Source organism: Triplophysa dalaica, chromosome 21, assembly GCF_015846415.1.
Source record: "Triplophysa dalaica isolate WHDGS20190420 chromosome 21, ASM1584641v1, whole genome shotgun sequence".
NCBI lineage: Eukaryota > Metazoa > Chordata > Actinopteri > Cypriniformes > Nemacheilidae > Triplophysa > Triplophysa dalaica.
This window is the reverse complement of record NC_079562.1, coordinates 15,094,167-15,118,333: the sequence shown is the minus strand read 5'-3', so window position 1 is coordinate 15,118,333 and position 24,167 is coordinate 15,094,167. Positions and strand designations below refer to the sequence as shown.

At 37.5% G+C, this 24,167-nt stretch overlaps 1 protein-coding gene across 5 annotated transcripts in view; it reads right to left on the bottom strand.

Moving 5' to 3' along the window:
• Window positions 1-519: 519 nt before the first annotated feature.
• fhit (fragile histidine triad diadenosine triphosphatase) overlaps window positions 520-24,167 on the bottom strand; it is a 272,439-nt gene continuing 248,791 nt past the window's right edge. For 4 of the 5 annotated variants that reach the window (XM_056735294.1, XM_056735299.1, XM_056735296.1 and 1 more), the window contains 2 exons: window positions 18,241-18,351; window positions 17,981-18,144 (listed from right to left, as the gene is read on the bottom strand). In XM_056735294.1, coding sequence (XP_056591272.1) covers window positions 18,241-18,351 — 111 coding nt within the window. In that variant the 3' untranslated portion in view covers window positions 17,981-18,144. Of the gene's footprint in view, window positions 1,136-1,219; window positions 1,328-17,980; window positions 18,145-18,240; window positions 18,352-24,167 lie in introns of those variants that run through there. The other variant, XR_008905024.1, reaches the window with a different exon arrangement.

Sequence of the window (24,167 nt, the reverse complement as noted above, 5' to 3'; positions counted from 1 at the left end):
TCTGGATGTTTCACGTGTTTCTTGGATCATTTTGTTTTTATGGATTATTGCACCACCTATAAATAAATCATCACTTCGGCAGCAGTACCTTCGTCTACCTCATCTTTTGCCTGTGGAAACTGTGACACTTATTGATCATTTTTGTTGGTTTTTAGTGAAAATATAAAACTTCTTAAATCAATATACAATTACTTGACAAGATATGTATTCTTGTATTATAAAAAAATAATGTAAGAATTAAGGAAGTTTATGGTGAAAACAAGCACAAAAAAATCTGTCCATTGGGATAGAAAAATTTACTTGAATTTTGTTTTACCTTTTTCTCAAGTACCTGAAACTTTTTTTTACCATAAACTTAATTCTTATATTATTTTTCATATAACAAGACCAAATATTTTAGGTTACCTTTCTTGTCAAGTAATACTTTGACATATTTTTTAGTACAAATATCTAAACGTTCTTAAATCAAAGACACTTGGTAAGGATGCCATTTTTTGCAGTGTTAAAAGAAGACAAAAGTGTGTGTGTTTGTGAGACAGAAGGGTGAGGGTGTAGATAAACTTCACAACAAACACTTCTGCAAGTGAAGTAAAGAGGTAGTGTGCCGTGCATGCAATCCATGTGGGAATAGTGCAGCATTAAAACATGGCGTTCGGTGGCCAACAGCGCTCCTGGACTCCGGGCAGCCTCCATCCGGTTTATGATTTCACAAGCATGGAACTCATTATACATCCTCTGTGCTCTCTGATGCACGCTCAGTGCTCCAAAACTCTGCTAAATCCCCGGAAAGAAGGCAATTTGTTTTCCACACAGGAACGGGAGGGAGTCGCTTCCTCTGTTTACACCCCGTGAACGTGCCGTTAAGTACCTGACATCATTGAGGTAGCAGGCGCAAAGTTCAATCGCTGTCATTTGGCTGAAGTAAAAATTCATACTTTTAAATGCACGGCCCTGTTCTTCAGTGCAGTGCATGTGTCTGTATGTTGTATTAGCTAGTTTGCATAATAACTCTTGCCAGCAGATGGAGCACACAAGTTTCTCTGTGAAATGTAAATGTCCTAAAGAGCAACCGAGGCTAAGACGGTCTTTGAAAGAGAGTGTGTTTCTCTCCACCTCTCTCTCTCTCCATTGACCCCTGAGGAAAAAATACCCATTGTATACCCATAAAAGCAAATGCAGGCAGGTCTGTATCAGCAGTCCACGTAACTGTATTACTTACATCCGGAGAGAAGATGTGATCTGTGGCTTTGCTGACAGAGCACAGTGACTGAAATACAGTGATGGAAGCTTCCAGGTCCATGGATCGGCTCTACCATCGCCACAAAACCTGGATCAAAAAAATACACCAACTTACATCTCAGTAAAGCGGAACAGGCTGAGAAAGAGGATTCTGTCGTATTTATTAAGCAATGCTGGCATTCCTTAAGACTCTAAAGCATATACAAAAACAGATTTGATACGTCACTTTTACAGTTTGTAAACACGAAACTCAAGTCACACCACAAACACAAGTCGCAGCACAGCTTCATTTGATTTGTGTTTTTTTATTGTATTGAAAATCACTTTTTGGCATTTTATCTGTACACTCTTCAAAAATATGTGCTTCAAAGGTGCTTCCTTTTTGTTTCACAAACAGTTCTTTGTAGCGATTTTTTTTTTCTTCAGATTAAATAAAAGGTAAGAAAGAGACGGTTCTTTAAAGAAACTTTGACTGAATGGTTATTTGTGGAACCAAAAATGTTTTTTCTTTAGCATAGCTTTGAAGAACCTTATGAGCACCTTTGTGTATGTTCCAGTTCTTGATCTAAATTACAGCATTAAAAAAACGAGAAATTAAAAATGTAGCATTAAATCATAAAAATAGTATTTTATTACGATATATACAATTTATTTACATATATTTATTTTATTTACTTATATTTATTTATTTACTTATTTACTTTTTGTTTATAAAAATGTCCAAAGCATGTGTTTTTTTTATAGATTTTAACAGTTTTTTTTATAATTTTCAATTTTATTTTCAATATAATCCAAACTCAAGTCATCATATTCCAGAAACATTTCACATGTCAAAAGATTCAAGATTCAAGAACTTTATTGTCATATGTACCTAGGCCTGGGCGTCATGCACCTTTTTTTTGAGGGGTCACAGTGTGCACAACACAAAGAAACATGTTCTGTACGTACAAATAAACACAATTAATGCAATATTATTATTATTTATTCTGAATGTGATTAATCATGATTAATTTGACAGCCCTAAAAAAAAAGTGAAACATAAAGTATCAACCAAATATAAATTGCAATAGGAAGTAAAAATTAGAAATTTGAAATTAGAAGAATAACAAGAAGTGCAATACAAGTAGTAATACTCAATTGTGTAAAACATGAGAGAACCCAGATTTTATAGACAAAAATTGTAACAATGTGGTTCCACAGAATTCTGTGTGCAAGTACGCAGTGGAGATAAAGTGAAAATGTATATAAAATAAAAATATTAATATTACAAAAATACCACTAAATGTACCAATATTAGTAGTATTATAATAATAACAGAAAAGTAGAAAGGCATTACAATCTGATACCATCATCATACCACAGTATACTATCTCACAAGCTGAAGTAAAACTATGTGTTACAGTGCAGAAAATTTCTCAGTAATTAATATTAAATGCATTTCTCTCCCTGTAGTTTAGATTGATCTAATGCTAATAAGAACCTCTTGTCATTCTGAAAGTGAATAAAATGAGATACTCTGAAAGCAAAGTGGGCTTTACAAGTTAGTGTGGTCCATGACAGGATTATAATAAGAAATGCACTGCAAGGCAATACTCCCTCAGCTCTGAGGTCAAGCAGGCACATTATAAAAGCAATTTGTCTAGTTCAGATGATGGAAATGTGTAAAATGTAATGTTTCATCACATGTCTTTATGATGTAAAGGCAAGTGGCCCTTTACATCAGAAAGGAAAGACTCTTTTTAGCACTCTTTTTATTTCAGTCTTCCCAAACATCATCCGTGCTGCAATATTTTGAGTTCACTCCGGGGAACTTCAAAATCAAAGTACTTCAAAAAGTAATATTTCTGTCATAGGTAATAACTCTGCAGAGACAGACAAATCATGCGCTAATAAAGATACGAACGAAAGAAGGATGGATGCTGAAAGGAAAGAAGGAAGTAGGTAAAAGAAGTGAAAAAATGACGTTTCAACGACTCAAACTAATTGACAATGAAAGGAAACAAATGAATGACATGTAAACAAATAAAGAGAGGTGTAAAATCAGCCAATCACAAAGTGAAAGCTTGTTTTTATGAACTTTGAACTTTTGTCCAACTCGTTTTGCTTTCCCCGTTGAAAAGGAACCTCCTCAGATGGCACATCTGTTCCGGCCGATGGCTCTCCTGACAGCTCTTCCTGTCTCGTCATTGTCCGGGGACAAAAAGGCAAAGTGGCGGTGATCATGTCTCAGTTTTAATTATCTCTCCCTTGAGCACTTCCTAACATGCCAGTGCTGGCAGAGTAAACAACTAGCTGTCGACATACAGTAAAATATTAGCACGTCGTGCCTCCAGCTACTGTTTTATTCCCCCCACGCCAGTAACCATGATGAATGCAACCATTAGGACGTTAATAGAACTTTCGGAACGTTTTCCATCTCCATAAGATAATTGACCTGGTCCGCAATGCAAAGGTCAGACGGAATCAATGCATGAATGCATTATTAATCAGAGGCTTCGGTTTGTTTAAAAAAGATCAAATGACCTTTATGCAACATCAAATTGATCATCACAGTATGAGCTGCCACGTGAGGATAAATAGACCTCAAACTTCAGAGTGGACCTTGAGGGATAGCTGGCCTCTGACCTCCAAAAGTTTGACAACAGAACAATCAAAATCGCAAAACAAACTTTGTCAATATTTTAATTTGGATGATTTTGTACATGTAAGTGCATACAGCATTAATATAAAAAAGGAACCCCTTTGTTTTAAATACACTGTAAAACCTGATAAGTTCAGAATATTCAAAACTTTTGTGTTAACTGATTACCTAAGATTAGCTAACATTGTTATACAATTATACAATTTATGTTTTTTTTAATATTTAAGTAAACTGTACTTTAAACTTGTATTTAGCTTACTTAAAATAAAATATGCAAATATCGATTTTTTTTAATTACTTTCACCCCTTTATTCCCTTACTTTGCATATTGTTCTCCTTTACCTAATATGTTGTAGAGGTTTTTACAATTAGCTAAATTTTAATCATGCAATTAAAGTTTAATTATGCAGTACATTGTGGGCTGTAATCTGAAGCGGTACACATATTTGATATTGTAAAATGTTGTCCTGGTTTATTGATCACATTTTTACAGTGTGCAAGGAATGATTCATGAGATATCACTATAATACTTGTACACACATCAATTTGGATGAATTCATCTGATAAATGACTACGTGTAATGTCATTTTAAAAGTAATTTTAGCAAATAAATTGAAAAGATTTGTATTAGGTTTCTGTAACTATCACTGCTTGTAAGAGAAACCTGTGGAGAAAATCCTCCCTGACCCTCGTGAAGCACTTTAAATCTCGCCAATACTCCCGCTTTTGTTCTTGACCTTTTCTCGTATGGGAATAATCCCGACTTCACACCTCTAAATTTGGGTCAGTCAAGGTCAATCAAATTTTATGCAGTTTATTAAATTGCAAATCTTTTTTGTTGCACTTATTGCTTGAAGCGAGATTTTTACTGGTATGTATGTAAATAGTATCACAATTATGTGCATAAAGTTGTGTGGCTTTACAGCTCTACACAGTGTACAAAAAAATAACAAGACTTGAGTGTCTTTAAGAAAACATTTTGTGTCCATCTGTACTGAGTAGAGCTGTAAATACATACATTAAAATTTGATCTCAAAACCCATATTACCAAATATTTATGTTTACTTTCTCAACTGGGACGTTTTTGCGGAAAATATTCGCTAGCAGCCACAGCACGGAGGTTCCATTAAGAAATGATCCTCCTAAACCCTTCGTGATGTTTGGTAAACATAGACATTCATTGAAAATCCTATTGCAGATTCAACAGGTCTGAATATGTAATTTTCCATGCACATATCCAACTCAGAAGCAGTTTTGCTATAGGGCGAGTGTAAGCTATCTGAAAATCCCTTTACAATCTTTCATTTCGAACCAAATCAGCCACGGAAGCACAAACAAGAGAATAACACAATAATGCAATGCATGCCGTTGTCTCAGACTATGGGAGGAAATGGCCCAGAATCCCGGCCAGCATCTGAAGATCAGACCCGTCACACAGGAGCAAAGCAACAAACGCTTTCTATCTGAATGAAAATCAGCCCTCTGCTTTTATTGCAAAGGAGCCCTTGGGGACATGTGAATGTTAGTGTTTCATTTGAGTGCTTCGCTCCAGAGACTTTTTGCTATATTCATTCTTTTTTTTGCTGGTCACAACTGTCTCTCGAACGCGATTGTGATTTCAAATCGAAACTGTGTGATGAATGCAAAAGACAAATCCAATAGTTGTAGTTTGAATTTATTAGTTACTTTGACCTCAATAAGACTTATAAATAACATTTATTGTCATTTTATTGGTCACACTTTATATTATTGTTTGTTACTGTAGAAATCTGTAAATATGAGAAATACTCTAATATTGCATTGACTTGTGGTTATTTGTACTCACGTATTATTATTATTGTACATATTATAAAGTTCTATATGGCTTTTATTGTGAAGTCTGACCCTGGATCACAAAAACAGTCTTATTATAAGTAGCACGGGAACAATTTTAGGAAAAGCCTAAAATACATGGTATGGGTCAAAATTGTTGATTTTTCTTTTATGCCCAAATTCATTAGGATATTAAAGGGGGCATAAAACTGGGTTCATTCAGACTTATTTACAATTTTTAACGTCTTCTCATGCTTGATGTGGTCAACTTGTCAAAAAATTAATTGGACGTATGACGTAGTATTTCTGTGCTTTATACACTCCCCCAGCGTTCCTATTGGTTTCGGAAAGTTGTGTTTTTGTTCGTTCACAGCATTTTTGTGATGGATGTTATATAAACGGTGGATCTGGAGATCATATGAAACTGATGGCGCGGCCTCAACACTAAAAGATACCGGACATGAATCATACGGGGTAAGTGAAACTGAGTCATATGTCTGTGTTTTGTTGGCAATGGGTGTGCAAGTGCTTTAGTTCTGCCCCCAACATCCCCCCACACGCGTCAAATGTTTTCGTAAATAATCAAATAGCTGTATCCGTCTCTTGTAAATGTGATCAAACTAAATACTGTACGGATATTGGAAGGTTACGATACTATCCTGTAAGTATTCAAGATTAACTTGAGATATGCAGAAACTGTGTTAGTTATGGCCACTTTAAGTAAAGATCATGTTCCATGAATATATTTTGTAAATTTCCTACCCTTAATATATAAAAACTATATTTTTGTTAGTGGATGGCATTTTTCAGTGTCTCTGATTAAAATCATTAAAGGAGATTTTTCCAGCATTTTAAATGGTTGTATCTCCCCCAGATATTATCCTACCCATTATCAATAGAAAGCTAATTTTCCAGCTTTCAGATGATGTAAAAAACTCAATTTAGAATAATTTACCCTTAAGACTGGTTTTGATGTCCGTATACAACCGTATATGCGCTATCCAGAGTTTAATATCAATAAAAAGTGTAAAAGTTGTTGTGTTGTGCTATCAAAACACACATGACTGACCCGGAAACATAGGTCATACATATGCCATTTGTTTTGGCTTTAACTTGGCATTAAACAGCATGCATGACAACAAGAAATCAATAGCAGCCCAATGAATAAATCCGTGCACATTCCGGATTCATAAATTCATGCTGCACCCAACACAAATAGAAAGTGATATGTTGCATGAAGTCTTGTGATCTATAACTCCCTTTAATTTCTTTTCAGCGTCGTGTTTGAGAAATTTCAGCATCAGTGCGTACCATCGAAAGTGCTTTGAAAAGCTTGTTCTTCGAGCTTGTCTGTTTATCAATACACCGCATTAAAAATGTTGAGAAATGAACCCAGAGGAGTCATAGAACCTCTGTTAAAATACATGTAAATAAGCACATAGACATTTTCTTCAGTACATAGACTAACTACACTTCTATTATAGCGCTCCGTGAACACGCAAAGATGAACAAATCAATAGATAAATACATTACACATTAGTCGTCTATAGACTGACGTGACAGTCTATTTTAAGTGCATTGTGATGGTGCTTTTGCATCGCGAGGTCGGTACCGGCACAGGACGAGAACATATTCAACAACCATACACATTACTGATGGATAAATCTCTTTGATGTATGACTGGAACTCCCCCTTGACCTGCTTTAGTTTTCAAGTTTTGAAAGATCCCGAATTTATCCCGTCAGCGAACAATCGGCGGCCGGCAGAAGGCGACTAATGAAAAATGTACCTAAGGTTCAGCGCCGACAGAGTTAGCCGTGCCAGGTGGGGCAGGTCTAAACCAGCCTGCTCGTGTGTCCGGCTCCTATTTATGGAAAATAAATGAGTTTGACACTGTCCTCCAGCCAAATCAAACGTTCTTTCACAAAGTCCTCTTAAGGTGCCACATGGAGAGCTGTTCGAAGGGGAACAAACCGAAAATGCGCAGCCATCTGTGCAGAAACCCAAAGGCTCTGAAGTGATAAATGAATCAGCGGTATAAGCCAGGTCTAGGTTTCTCAGTTTTCACGCTTTATACACGCTTCCACCGATGCTCCCTACAGGCGAACGGATGATATTTTGCTGTAAGTGTATTTGGCCGCGTGCACCCTCTCGGCATTTTGATGCAAGATATCTCAATACCCCGAGGTGAGGTCTCCAGTCTCCACATATAGAGAAGCATGTGACGTACTCCAGATCCCAACAACCAGTGAAATTAATGCATTCTGGGAATTACAGCGGAGGAGTCCGCTCTGCAGTACTCCACCAGTGGAATCAATTTTCAGATTGCCCCGGCCGCTCTGTCGAGGCCTCGGGCTGCTACTGAAATTTTAGTCCAGTCACACCCTGATTGAGAAATCCCTCCGTTTTTTTCTTTTCAATTTCCAGGACTCCTGCTCAACACAGGCAAAGCTCATTTTACAAGTGACCTTTACTAAAACTAACATATGCAGTGAAAGATCTGCGGGTGCGAGTGGTCCAAACTCGCCGGCCTTTCAAGAGGGTCTTGATATTTTGTTTGATATAAGGATTGAGAGGATTAGTCCAAAAGTAAAAATCTAAATTGACCGAGTGGACTTGCTTAATACATGTTTCTGGTCTTATTGTGAGCACGTCCTCCCAAGAAAACATTGTTGTCCTTGTTGTCTTTTTTTACTATACAAACTATACAGCATATACAAACGTACTATGAATCAATCTTTTTTTAAACACAGAAGTGAAAGGACATCACAAACACAACGCTTCATTTGGTAACATGATATTATAAGATGAGAATGTTCACTGGGATGTAACTGAGGTAAGGTGAAAGGCTTTGTGCGATCTCAAATCATGTGACATCAACAATAAAAAAATATAAAACATTTACATTATAAATAAAAAATCTATAAAAAAACATAAAAAATGAGAAAGGTCTGACATTAACTGTTCACATAAAATTGTTACCTTCACAATACCAACTTATTTTTAATAAATTATTTATAATATATAAAATATATTATAAAATATTTAAAATGAGATGAAAACTTATCAGCAGCATATTAAAAACATGCAGCCTGCACTATTATATACATAAGATACTGTAGAAATTAATCTACAGTACTGTAGCTGTACACCTTCGGTCGGTTAGGTCTTAGGATATCAGTGCATCCTCAGACAATGAAAACATCAGCTTTGTGTTCCTCTTCCCCGTGTATGCTGCTGAGTTGGCATATTTAAAGCGAGGCTTTGTGCATTACAGCACATTTATAAGTGACATATATATTGTTTCCCCTCCTTTGTCCTCTCTTTAGTGCCTGAGGTACTCGATGCAGTGATCAAAGTGACACTAGAAATGGCCTGAAGGCAGCCATGGGCAGGGTGTTGACACTGAACAGAGAGAGAGAGAGACTGAGACTGAGAATGAATGGGAATATGTAAGAAATTATGTAAGTGAGGAAGCTGTTGGGTTGCATATCCTAAATAGGTTCAGCTTGTGAACCTCCTGGACTGCTGATGCAAAAGATATAATAGACTGGGGTTGGCTGGAACATTGTTCAATCTTTACTGAATGTCTTTTGAGGAGCAAATGTTAAAGGTATAGTTCACACTTGTGTTGAATGTGGGGGTGAACGATGTTAGGATGCGGCTGTCAGAGATCCTGTAGAGAGACTTCAGGATACTGATCGAAACAGTAAGCAACTCAATGAGGATCATCGTATCAGGGTCGCTTCTTACCTACCTACAAGGAAATGAAAGGTTCGGAAGACTATTTCCGCTTAATCAATGGTTAATGTAATGGTGTATTAAACAGAAGCTGCTCTTAATTGTTAATAATTGGGATCTTTTCTGGGAGCGACCTAGGCTTTTCCGCCCCGACAGCCTGCACCCCAGCATCATCGGAGGAGATCTTATTTGACTAGTAAGTCAAAACTTTAACCATAGTCTGAAACTTTTAAAAACAGAACTGCTTGCAATCCCGGCCGATACAAAGACTCATCACAGCCTCTCCATTCAACTGGGCTCATCAACCATAACATCTTCCAGAAAGGCAAGAAACCTGGGAGTGGTGATCGATGATCAGCTCAACTTCACGGATCAAGTTGCCAGCACCTCCCGGTCCTGTAGATTCATTCTCTACAATATTAGGAAAATTAGACCCTTCCTATCAGAGCATGCTAGGCAAGTCCTAGTACAGGCTCTGGTCCTGTCTGGACTGGACTACTGCAATGCGCTACTGGGTGGACTTCCAGCTTGCACAACCAAACTTCTACAGATGATCCAGAATGCTGCGGCAAGAGTTATCTTTAATGAACCGAAGAGAGAACACGTCACTTCTCTATTCATTAAGCTACATTGGCTCCCTATAGATGCTCGCATCAAATTCAAGACTCTGCTCCTGGCCTACAAGACCACCACTGGTTCGGCACCACCTTATCTTCACTCGCTACTCCAGACATATGTACCCACCAGATGCCTACGCTCTGCAAACGAACGGCGTCTTGTGGTGCCATCCCAAAAAGGAAAAAATCTTGCGCACCTTCTCCGGATCTGTTCCACCTATGTGGAATGATCTGCCCGCTGCTACAAGATCTGCAGATTCTGTAGCCATCTTTAAGAAACGTCTGAAAACACATCTCTTCCGTCAACATCTGACTGATCTGTTCTGACTCTATTTTCTTCTATACTCTTTAAAAGAAAAAAGAATGAATGAATGAATGGTACTGTATACTGTATACTGTGTTAGGTTACATGAGACTAGTCTTCTTTTTTTTTTGATTGCATTTATGCTTTTGTTGTACTTATGCTGTCCCAATTGCTTCCATTGCCTACCCCACATGTTAGTCGCTTTGGATAAAAGCGTCTGCTAAATGACTAAATGTAAATGTAAATGTAGTCTGTGTTCCTCCTGCTCAATGTTTCCAAATGCATTGAGACTGTGTCTGTCACCCGAAAAATAAAATAATTTTTTCGGTAAAAGTCAAAGAAAAAATCGGATTGTGATTTAACCTGAAGACAATGTATATGTACACAATGTACACGGTTTAGCCCCTTCCTACATAACAGAGCTTAAATCACATAAAAACCCATCACGCTCTCTAAGATCTCGACACTCAGGACTGTTGATAACACAAAGAACAACTAAATCCACCAAAGGGGGGAGAGCTTTCTCATAAGCACCAAAACTCTGGAATAGCCCTCCTGATATGATTCAGGGGTCAGACACGCTCTCCCAATATAAGTCTAGATTAAACCCACATCTTTTCAGCCAAGCATTCACATAATGCAAAATAAAAAATAATGAACAGCAGCTACGCTTATTAGCCCTCCTCCCACCTCGGGATACCCATCCGAGGTAGGGAGATATAACGCAAGGTCCAGATGAACATCATATGCCCATCCCAAACAAGAGATTACGCCAGATCCATCTGAACATCCCGTGCCATCCTCCTGCGAGAGCCTGCGGACTCGCTGACCTACCATGCTCCAGCTTACGAAAGTCCCCCACCCAAGAGCAAAGAAGGACTTGTTACATTAATGCTAAACAGTGTTTACAATACTCTGTATTTAAAGGCAGGATGTCTGATTTATCAAAGGCTTGTGGATGATCAAATCACCAAACAAGACACACCCCTATCCCCATCTTTCGCTTTCGTCAGCGCTCGGCTCGACTAATGTCCATCCTGTGCACCTTACTGCTGATTGGCTACAAGATTGTTTAGGTACTCGCCCGACTTTGTCTAAACAAGCGTAATTCGGAAATCGGACACCCCGCCTTTAATGCTAAACTTAAATCACATGACAGCAGTTTGAAATTATGGCTGCACTCAGCTGCATTATGCTGTCACTATCTTCCCTACTTACAACATTCTTCTGCTGTCTGATATTGGTCAAATGAGACAAAATTAGACTTAATATGTTTCAACAAATGAAATTTCCTTCATCAACTATTGATAAGCTCTACCGCTTATTGCTAAACATTTACTGAGTAACTTGTAATCAAACATTTTTGCAAAGAAACAAATACATGGAAAACATTCCAAGTGCCTCTTCTGAACAGATTTTAAAGTCCAATTACGTTCATTTTAATTGCATCACTTAAAACTCATCTTTGAGCATCCAAATAGCACATGTAAACGTTGTTTTCTCTGACAAATGTTTCTTCGTGTCTTAAAATGACTCTCTAATAAATGTTTCTCTACCGTCAGACCTCCTTAAGTATACTGGTATTCGTGAATATGCAACTTATTCCCCTGTTTGTTGACCACTGGTAGATAATGTGAGTGAGGTCAAATATTCCATGTTTTTATATAGTGTTGTTCAGTATCACTAGTTGAAAAGATAGTTTTGATACCACAAAATGTTTTTTTTTATATTGACAATCTTCCCACATTAAACACATCTGCAACTTCCATTGCTTCATTATTTTGATTGAAAAAAATACAAATAAGACTACCACTGTTCATGCGCTCTTATTTTGTCTTTTGTACACTGTAAAAAACAATGAACATTGTTTCTTCAGTCACTACAGAGAATAAATACACGACTGCCCTCATCCACATTGTGCACTAGCTCTACTGTGTGGCACTTTAAAATGTGCTTTAAAATCTTAACCCAGTGTATAACCCACAGGCCCGAGCATGACATGTTATTGACACCATCTCTCGCGTGAGCTTCAGAGTCCCGGCTCCGGGCTGCTCTGGGACACCTTGAATAATCATCTCATTTCATTAGCCACAAGCTAAGCCCATGCTAAAGCGCTCTATACCCAGCCCTCCCTCAGTTGGCATAATGTGCTTTTAATTGATTCCAAAATATTCTTTTAAACAAGTCGAACAGTACAGACACCAACAAACTGGATGCTGCACTGCATCATCCGCAAACCACAGAGGACGTTCCCATTCAGGATCACAGAAAATCGCAACTTTTATTGTTTCAAATGTACATAAAGGGAGAGATCGAAACAGAGAGAGCTTGATGGTTAATCACGTATCTAATAGATTTGGATATCAAAAGGCACTTTAATGTTTTTATTTGTTCATGCAACTCTTAAAGAAAGTGTCATCTGAAGTACTCTTGAATCAATATAAATTCGAAGAGCAAAGAAAACTTCAGGGCTTATCGTAACATGTTCCACTGTCAAAACATGTATCAAAACAATAGCAGATCATCACATCAAGACCTTCTTTATTACCCTTACAGAGTACTTTACCTACCCCCTAAGATGGTCACTTGTTCAAAAAGAGCATTAATGGGTATGTGTCTCAACCCCTCCACCTCCAGCCCATTATATTCCTATCTGCAAAATGACAGCGTTAATGATTAAAACAGGGGGCGCAGGGGAGGGAACATCACCCTCGATCCTCCCGAAGCACAAATAACGACACGCACCATCCATTAACCTAAACCAGCGAGAGTCTCAGCTGCGAGTCCATAACACCAAACGACGCTGGTAATATATTCCTGCACCGCACAAAATGAGTTGTATTCTCACTCCAACTCTGCACAAATGAAACTTTACTTGATGGCGATATATCAGAGCTGGAACCTGCTATTTGAGGCCCTTTGCAGAATTTCACCTCCTTTTCATCTCAAGAGGTCGTATCCTGTGACATCAGTTCTGTACATTGAGGACGTATAAATAGGGCTTATATGATTGTTTCATAATTATCATATTAAAAAATATCTAATATAAGTAACTATGGATTAGGTTATGAACCCACTAAAAAATATGGACCCATCTCAAGAACCATTAAATGAAACACATGGAAAGTATTCGGGGGAATTCCAGCGTTATGGATTTGACATTTTTAGTCTCACACATGAATCCTAATGTATTCATTACCAATATATTGAATCATCTGTTCAAATTTTTCTAAACTCCTGACAATAGAGTCTAGACATCAGAACAAGTTGTCTATGTTAAAAGACAAAAAACTCATGTGTTATGGATGTGACAAAAACAGGGTGCACGTTTTTTGAGACAACAAACTTTGCAGGATTTCTGTGAATTCGAATGTAGAAACCAGAAGCAATAATACCCAACAAATGGAGAAGAGGTGCTTCTTCATAGACTACAAAATAGTTATTTTTATGTGCCCATTTATGAGGAATATGGACTGTTATGGATGTGACAATTTTGTAATGGATGTGACAATTCACTTGCCATGGAAAATAGTTTTCATTCCTGGTAATTGTATGAATGAAATTCAAAAATGTAACCTCAGGCATTTATATTTATTAAGGGTAAATGTTTTTTCCCATATGGCCATTTGCATTTCTTGTTAAGTACAGTGTGTGACATTTAGCGGCATCTAGTTGTGAGGTTGTGAATTGCAACCAATGACTCACTCCACCCATCCCTTTTGAAGCACTAGACCATCTGACACAGGACCAAGATGTTGTCATGTTTTCACTTTATTGATGAAGAAGATAGTGTATTTATGAAACATGCTCTTTGCAGAAGTTTGTCTGTTTAGGGCTACTGTATAAATAACATGGTGAATTCCATGTAAGGAGACCCTCGGTGCATGTATATAGAAATAGCTCATTCTAAGGTTAAAAAAAATAACGCTTCATTATATAAGGTCTTTATACACGTCTTTATAGCCTCTCGTGAATGCAAACCGTAGACTGACAAGACAGATCAGAATATATTGATTAAAGTCATTATTTTGGTTTGTTTTTCACACATAAAGTATTCTCATCGCTTAAAAAAAAATTGATTGAGCAACTTTGAGCGGATGGACCAATTTAACGTCTTTAGTACTTTTCTGGACCTTGGCAACAACTATAACTATGATGTCTATGAGGAGGCCTGGCAATCTCTCGGATGTGGTTGATTAAAAAATAACTAAATTTTGATTCTGAAATGAATTTTTTCTTCAAAACAGAATACTGCTGGATCCTCTAAACCCGTGAAAAAAACATTAAAACATCAACATCATACAAAGGATAATGGCAATACCAAAATATTTTATGGTATAGCTATAATATCAAAACCATTGTTATTTCACTGGACTAAACTGTTTTGTGTGTGTGTGTGTGTGTGTGTGTGTGTGTGTGTGTGTGCAAAATGACCTGATGTGCCCCACCTTAAAAACCCCAGAGTAAGATAACATTAACATACATAACATTGAGAAGCAGATTTAGATGCGTTTATACCTCATAAAGTTGGATTAGATGAACACCATGGAGACCAGCTACCTGCCTGACATATGTTTTAAACCCAACTTCTAAATGCATCCCAGAGCGAGTCATGCTCTCAAAGTTCTAAGGATGTTGCAAAAGTGTTCAAAAAGCGCATTGAAACATTGAGACGAGTGTTTGGAAGGGACTGTCGAAAGGAAAAGTTGGATTAATATCTCATTCTGTTTGGTCCTATTGGCAACAGTCTTCAAAATATTATAAATGGATCACAGAGCAGGCTCTTGTAGTGAAGCGAAAAGATCCTTTAATGTCTCAAAACATGCGTTTAACTTCTCAAACAACATGTTCGGTTCACATCTCTTTCCTTTGATTATCAATGCCAATTCAACATGAACAGAACATCTTCACATGTTGACATCAACGAATAACAAAAATGATGTTGGAAATGAAACAGCAAGACCTTATATAACCCTGCACTGTCTTGTTTCTTAGAAAGTGGAAACTGAGATGAACGATGTCATTGTCACGGTCACCAGCCAGAGTGCCCTTGTGCTCCACGAGAGGGCACTCCTTCCAACACCTGGACTGCCAATTCTTACGAAATTTCCCATAAGCCTTTGGACTCATTAATCAGTATTGCAGAATTGTGCCCTAGATTACCCCTTCAATTAAACTGCACATAGATCTTAACCTCTGTGTCTGTGCATATCATAACAGAATACCAAACCCAATATGCATCCAGCAGTTTGACTCATCCTCCTAAGCCAAGGTAACCGCACCATCCAGGACCACACCAGAAACTTTTCTAGACCTTTCCCACCATGTACATTACCCAGATTTCACTTTAAAGACTATTACCTTTATGGACTAAATAACCCACTCAAAACTCACCTGACCCGCCATGGTCCTCGAAGGGTCGCTCGTAGAATTGAAAGACTACACATTAATGTGCGTTGGGTCTCCCTTCACAGTGGTTGTTGTGGAGGAGGGACCTGTATGCCCCACACTGAGGGTGGCAAGCCCGATGTTGGTGGAGACCAGTCCAGAGCCTGCGCTCAAGATGGTCGCCTCTCCTGAGCCCACTGCCAAGATGGATGCCACCCAAGAACCTCTGGTCATCATGACTGCCACTCTGATGGACCCAAGTCCGGTCCCAGAGGCATCTAAGGTATGTCCTCTTCCCACTGTGCTTCCTGGTGTGTTTGGTCTACTCTCTGTTCCTCAGTCTCTTCAGAAGTTGCTTCTATCCACAAAGTTAAGTCCAAGAGTCCGCTGCTGAGCCAAGTTAAAACCAAGAGTCCGCTCCTGAGCAATCCTCCTATCTCTCCACTTCTGCCTCCTGTGCCATTCCATTGTGCTGCCCCAACAACCCTTACTCTGTTCCGCCTCCACTCCATCACCCTCCTGGTCAAATCTGCTGTAAAGTGCCTAGAAGACACTCCTTTGAGTTTAAACACTCAAAGGTTTTTTGTAGAGCTGCTATTTGTTTGTAACCCAGTTCTCTGTTCCCAGTTTTTGTATTGTTTGGACTGAATATCTGTGTTTAACCTCAACGTGATTTTGGATTGTGCCTTGGATTACCCCCCTTTAATTAAACTGAAAATGGATCCTAACCTCTGTGTCTGTGCATATTGTGACAGTCACAACATTTTGACAATTATCTGCTGTGAGCTACAAGAGCATTTAGAACCACATCTTAATAAGAGATGTACTTTAAATACACTTCAGAGCCAGAAAAACTAATAGTCAGAAATGCAATTCTAGACATGAATTTTATATAACATCTGTGGCACTTAAATTAATTCAAGTGTCTATTAATAGTATGCCTTAAGGAAAAGGTAATATGTATGAAGAATATCTTGTTCCCTGCTTTTAGCAAACATTAAAGGGATAGTTCAGCCCAAAATAAAAAAGATGTCATTTGTTCACCCTCATTGTTCTAAATCTGTACGACTCTTTTGTTCTGTGGAACACAAAAGACGCTATTTTGAGAAATGGCTCAAGTGTGTTTCGTGTCAATACAATGGAAGTCAATGGGGTTCAATATAGAACAGGAAGAAGCTTAGTGAAACTCTAAGTATTACATCAGCGAATATGAACGTGTTCAACTGGGTGAATTTGTCTCCCTGTTTTGCTAGTTGTGATAGATTTCTCACCCTCTCAAACGGCTACACACATTTCCTTAAAGAAGTCCCATGCGCATAATGAATATTGTTTAAAATTCATGGGCCTTTTAACAACTTGATTACTCTGAAAGGCTGTGAGCCGGTAGACATTACCCTGTCAGAATTGTATTTCCTTTTCCAGATGAGTAAGGAGCCAGTCTACACAGTTTTATTTCCACATTGATAAAATGATAAAAGTCATAATAGTCTCCAGCGCTGGGACCACAGGCGGGGTAACTAACACCTCACTTCAACAATAAAGGCTTATTTGGGGCAAACGCAACATCTCTGTTTATCCTCATTGATACTCTATCAACGAAAGTTCTAGTTTGCCGTTTCATTTTTCAATATTTAGGTAAACGGATTTCATTAAAGGGAGTTTCTGGCTCTCCAGGCATCTGAGCCTAAATCTGTGTCAAGCCTCGAGCATTTCATTAGGTGTAAGAAGATCAGTGAAAGGATTTGGATTGGAAAGCAGTTCTTTTTTTTTGGTTTACCTTTACTGTTTCATTTCAAGCACAGAACCTGGTATAAACTGATCTGAGATAAGACAATCCCACTCGTGTGACAGTTTTATAAAAAAACGATCTTGTTGCTTAGTTTTTCTTTTGTACTTTCTTTTTTATTATTAAAGATATAGTTCACCCAAAAATGAAATCTCATTTAGTCATCCTCAGATTGTTCCAAACATGTATGAAGATATTTGTCCTGATGAACACAAATGAAGATATTTAGAAGAATGTCAGTAAACAAATAGATCTCGTCGTATTTATTATACTATGGCAGTAAATAGAATAGAGGATGGGATCTGTTTGGTTACTGACCAAATATTCTTTCAAATATCTTTGTTTGTGTTCAGCAAAACAGAGATATTTATAAAGGGTGAGTAAATGATGACAAGTGTTGGGTGAAATATCCCTTTAAGTTCTTAGAGCTTTTGAATGATTCCTCCGAATAGTCTATTTGTGGTATTTAAGTTTATTAAACCCATGAACCTGTAAAACAGCTTAGAGACATTTTTGAAAGAAAAAAATGATTATTTATCCACTGAAGTACAGAAATGAACGTAAGTTTTAATTTGAATCACAACTAGTTGTCGTCTTCCATCTGAATGAGCAACTCCTGGTTAAATAACAAAAAGTTATGAAAATTGTTAAAAATGAATCTGAGCATATATAGAACTGTAGTCAATGAAACTTGAAATAATCATATTATTACCTAAAGAGGTTCATTGAAGAGGCCTCGTAATTCTGACGCCTCTTTGGTCATCTCCTCTTCTGATCTCCATTTAGAAGGAACATCCTCACCTTCTTTGTCATGTTTCTGGAGCTGCAAATTTAACACCAAATATTAAGTCAAAATGTTCACGCACGACAATGATTAGGTGACAGGTAAGAAACACTATTCACTATTATTGGTTTAACTCCGGTAAAACAAACTAAACTGCTAACCAAAAATATTAAACTTGACATGACAGCTATATGTATATATATCATTATTTGAGTACATTCAAACATGTCTGAGGATGTGCTGTACAAACAAAAAACTACATCTCTAAACCAGCAAAAATAATAATTTAGTTCATATTCAATTTGAGCATCATCTTGCACTTCACCCTAGTTAAAAGCTGACTGATGAAAAACACATTCATGGTCATAAACAAAGAAGCTTTCAGTCCAAGATGCTCAAGTGAGGTGACGAGGTGACCTATTAAGATTAATAAATGCTTTGAAGTGACTTCATCTTTCTTACTTTTAATAGTAAATGCAATGCATAAAGACATATGAGTTTACACAAGGCACATCAGGGCTCAGAAATGGTGAAGAGGATCCCACTCTACAGTAAAGGCTGATGTTATCTGTGTTATTTATCACTGGCCATAATGTTTCTCTATTCATGCACAACACATGCTCAGAAATTATGCTGTACGTGATGGAGTCAGCGGAAGCATAAACATATTGAATGAAACACGTTCTGAAAAGCTTTACATGTGTATTTAAGTACTCAGTTAAAAAGAAAATATGTACCGTAAATGTCAGCAGAAAGCGATTTAGACAAAAGCATGCAGGCTTGTAGGATTTCCACTGATATTTGTTTTGACAGCACTACAGAAATGAGAAGTTTTATATGCACACTGAATTAGATGTCAGAAATGACTTTTTTAATCATGAACATTTGAACACATTAAACAATTCGATGTGTACAATTTAAGACGTCAGCAATATGATTGTTTAAAAAATGAATCATGTTATCTTAGTAAGGTCTGTCAGTGTATCATAGTGAATTGTCAAAACCTTTATGTATTCAATTTATTTATTTGTACTATTTTAATTTATGTATCTGTATTATTATTATTTAATTTAATTTTAATGTTTTCTTATTATTATTTTATGAATTATTATTATTTATCTATTTCCTTTTCCTTTTGGGGGGGTTAATCATTATTTTTCGATGCCTTTGACTATTCCTGTTCATTGTTGTGTCAAGCAAATAAAAATAAAAAGCAAAATAAAAAAAGTGGATTATTATAGAAATTATATATATGTTTTGTTTATGCTCTATAAAGCATAGTGCCAAATGAAAATGAAATCAAACTTTCAATCCTTTTACCTTTATGAAGGCATAATTCAGCAGCGGACCATGACGTTTAACTATCACTCAAAATGAATCTCTCCCATTGATTTACTGTTCTGACAGCCCTATGTTAATTGGAGGGGCTGATGTAAGCCCACGTCCCAATTTCTTGAAGCATGCGCAGGCTGCGCAGACAGCGTATGACATCGCAGAACTGTGAATAAACCCTTCGATCCTGAACAACTCTCGCGAGACTTGAAAATCTCACGAGGATAGAGTCCGCATCGATCCAGGAACTTAATTATACAAATCGAATAGGGAAGATCGGCCGACTTTTATTGAAAATAATATTTTAAAGCTATTAAATATATTTTTTTACGCTAGTTTAGGTCATCACAGTGGGCCCTGAGGGTTGAACCTGGCATAATTATAACCCAGCATAACATTAAAAAGAATAAATACATTTTAACAAAACACATTGTATTTGCCTATTTTAAATAGTAAATGTAACAAATGTACTCCATTGATGTTAACCCCGTGCGAACAAAACGTCACTGTCACACACAGTTACGTTTCGACAGCTATAGGCCTCGTTGAAAACACAAACAAAACCAGGCAGCTGAGACTATCAGAGTTACTTATCATCCGGTTGTTCTCTGCTTGTCTGTATTTGTTCTCTGTCTAAAGACAAATGCTGCATGAGCTATGAAACGGTTTCTTCCTTCCATCATCACGCGGCGTTGCAGCCCCCCGTGGTTTCTCTTGAGGATATATCAATGCATCCATAAGATGAACTCAGGGTGGAAAAGTGTTTTGGATGGAGTGGATAGCACTTTCCTATTTGTTCTTGGAGCTTGTAAAGCTAAACAGAAACCGCTCCTCGGATCTGAGTGATTCGGAGCGACACATCAAGAGTAGACAGTCGATGGTATCACATTTTTGCCGAGAGCGGGGAACTTGGGAGAGAAAGTTCCTGGAAAAGATCACAGCTGCTATGAGGAGCAGGAACTTCACAGCCAATCATGCAACAAAAACAAGGATTCTTTAGAAATGTTTGTTTCTTTTTAAAATATTACAAAGCACTGGTACAAAATCCACTGTCACATATATGCCTACAGATCTGTCCAGCATTGTCTGGATGTACATTGAAATTGAACTATAAAACAGTCACATGATATGTTTGCTCAGGTGATTCGCTCAAAAAAGGTCTCGTTCTCTCTGGCATCCCCTTCATTGCAGGACGCGAGATCCAGGGGCAAGGTTTGAACCAGAGAAAGTCTGCTCCTATTGCATTGGGATTGGTCAACACTGGATCGAGTCTTCTCCCACTGCATCATGATTGGTCGACAATTCCTATTCATGCTGTTGCTCTACCAATTCAGCATTAAATCGTGACTAAAGTTATTTTTTGACGGAAATACAAACTTGCTGAAGCGAAATATTTTTAATAACATATTTTAATCAGATTTAGATTAAGGGTGGGTTTAACATCACTATAACTTATAGGCATAAACTAAATTATGATGACACTGATAAGAGCAAACTTTGGCGTGGAGCCAAACTAAGAGCAAAACTTTTGGAGGGTTAGTAAATGATGAACAAATTTAGATTTTTGGGTGAACTATCACTTTAAAGTCTGTGTTTTGGGTGGTGACAAGGAGTTGCTACAGTATGTGGTTGCTAGGGTGTTTTGACTCTATTGACTTTTCACATCTTGCTCGATGGGACTACTATAAGAGGATCAACAATACATTTACACATAACTCAGAATCCAGCAAATATAATAGTGTTATAATTGTGCTGTTTTCTTTGAGAAAGTTCCTGTGTTTACCCCATATAAGGCATTGCATCTTCTTGTTTATCTATTACATGTCACACAAGATGGAGATTGTGATTTTTCATCATTTTTATTGAATGGTTTACATACTCATAATTGGTATAGGCTATCAATATTGAATATATCATTGTAAATAGGAATCTTTAAATAAGACGGTTTTTGTTAAAGAGTACCATGTGACAGAATAATAAATTGTATTAATCTTCAAATGCCTTTCATCTGTGCAGATATTACCCAATTATCAAAGATCTTTTGATCACACATTCAAAGAATGAAAGAGATTAGATAAAGAACAAATATTTTGAAAGGAACTTTGGGTAATTATACGCTCCTGAATTGGTTATCAACATTACAAATCATTAGTAATTTTATATCATACAAAAACATAGAAGACAAACATTTCTTTTAAGAGTTTAGGAGTTCCTTTAATTGTTCAGACGTTGAATACTGCATAAACATTATCTCACAGAAGTGAGTACAGCCCTCACATTTTTGTAAATATTTTATCATATCAGCTTTGTTATACAGCTTGTTTAACAGTGTACATTTACTGCCCCTCAAAATAACTCAACACACAGCCACGTGTGCAACTAAACCGATGGCGACAAAAGTACAGACCTAAGTGAAAATTTCCAAATTGGGCCCAATTGGGCATTTTCCCTCCCCGGTGTCATGTGATTCTTTAGTGTTACAAGGTCTCAGGTGTGAACGGGGAGAAGCTGTGTTAAATTTTGTATCTTCGCTCTCACTCTCTCACACTGGAAGTTCAAAATGGCACCTCATGGCAAAGAACTCTCTTAGGATTTGAAAAAAGAATTTATGCTCTACATAAAGATGACCAAGGCTATAAGAAGTTTGGAATGAGACTGAAAGTGAGCTGCAGCACGGTTGTCAAGACCATACAGCGGTTGAACAGGACAGGTTAGCTGTGTGATATCGTTGTGGAGGAGAGGAAGAGCACTCCAGTAGCAACCTTTGAAGCTCTCATGATCTCCATGCCCAAGAGGGTTAAAGCAGTAATAAATGGAATTTACTGGAAAATAATGGGACCAAACCAAACATTGACACTTTGGGCCCAATTTGGACATTTTCACTGAGGGGTGTACTCACTTTTGTTGCCAGCGGCAAAGTGTCATTACAATGTTGTCACATGAAAAGATATAAGAAAACATTTACAAAATTGTGAGGGGTGTACTCACTTCTGTGAGATACTATATATGCATGCTTCTATATACTGTCACCTAAAGGATTATTAGGAACACCATACTAATACTGTGTTTGACCCCCTTTCGCCTTCAGAACTGCCTTAAATTCTACGTGGCATTGATTCAACAAGGTGCTGAAAGCATTCTTTAGAAATCTTGGCCCATATTGATAGGATAGAATCTTGCATTTGATGGAGATTTGTTGGATGCACGAAGCTCCCGTTCCACCACATCCCAAAGATGCTCTATTGGGTTGAGATCTGGTGACTGTGGGGGCCATTTAAGTACAGTGAACTCATTGTCATGTTCAAGAAACCAATTTGAAATGATTCGAGCTTTGTGACATGGTGCATTATCCTGCTGGAAGTAGGCTTCAGAGGATGGGTACATGGTGGACATAAAGGGATGGACATGGTCAGAAACAATGCTCAGGTAGGCCGTGGCATTTAAACAATGCCCAATTGGCACTAAGGGGCCTAAAGTGTGCCAAGAAAACATCCCCCACACCATTACACCACCACCATAATTGCATTAATGAGAAATTGAACAGGTGTTCCTAATAATCCATTAGGTGAGTGTATTATGTACACATATGTATCTATATCTTATATATACTATATTTATAGTAAGGAAAACTGTTCTTCAGCCCTGAATACGACATTTTTCCACGGGAACAGGCAGGAACCACATGGCTTCACAATAACAGCTGCATAGTTGTCTAAACAGCCACTTTCTCATTTACCCAATGAACAAATGCAAAGCTCCTAGACAAGCCCCCTGCCGAGTAACCAAAGCCCCTACCATCGCATCCATCCAAAAATAGTGTATCCCATTCAAACAAGCCTGTTTTACAGACGCTGGCAGAAAGATCGCCATCTAGAGTCTGAAAGCATACGTCACCTGTTTGAGAACGTTCCCCTTGGCACATGCTAATGTATGAATTTATGTGCTCATTAAAAGACACACATTAATGCAGCATGGGGAACATAATGGGTTTTGCGACTGCTTCTTGACATTTAACACAGCGAAGCAATAAAGGGGCTACATCTTGACTATCTCCCTGCCTCTTGACACAGAGACCTTGAGCTGCATTCAGCGGCTTATGAACGTGACATGGAAGGTCATCATATAATTACACCAGAACAAAAAGAAACTTAAAGGACAATCTTTGGTTCTCTGTCCATAAACGGGAGGAAAATGGAATAATTGATTACACGAAATGTGCTTATCTTGGCACGTTTGAGGACTTATTGGCACATCAAGGGCCAGCAACTATACAGAAACACGAATGTGATTGTGAAGAATATAATTGAAATGTAATTGGCTGAATGTCATAAATACATGTCCAGGTCATATTTTATAGCAACTTTAAAAGATTTTGCATATAAAAAACTGAAGCCTATTTTTAGGACATTGGACATTTTTATTAAAAAATGGTAATACAACTTTTTATTTTATTTTAATTTGTACTTTTTTGTTAAGTATATTAAAGGAAGAACAATTCTTTTGCAACAGCTTTAAAAACTTTA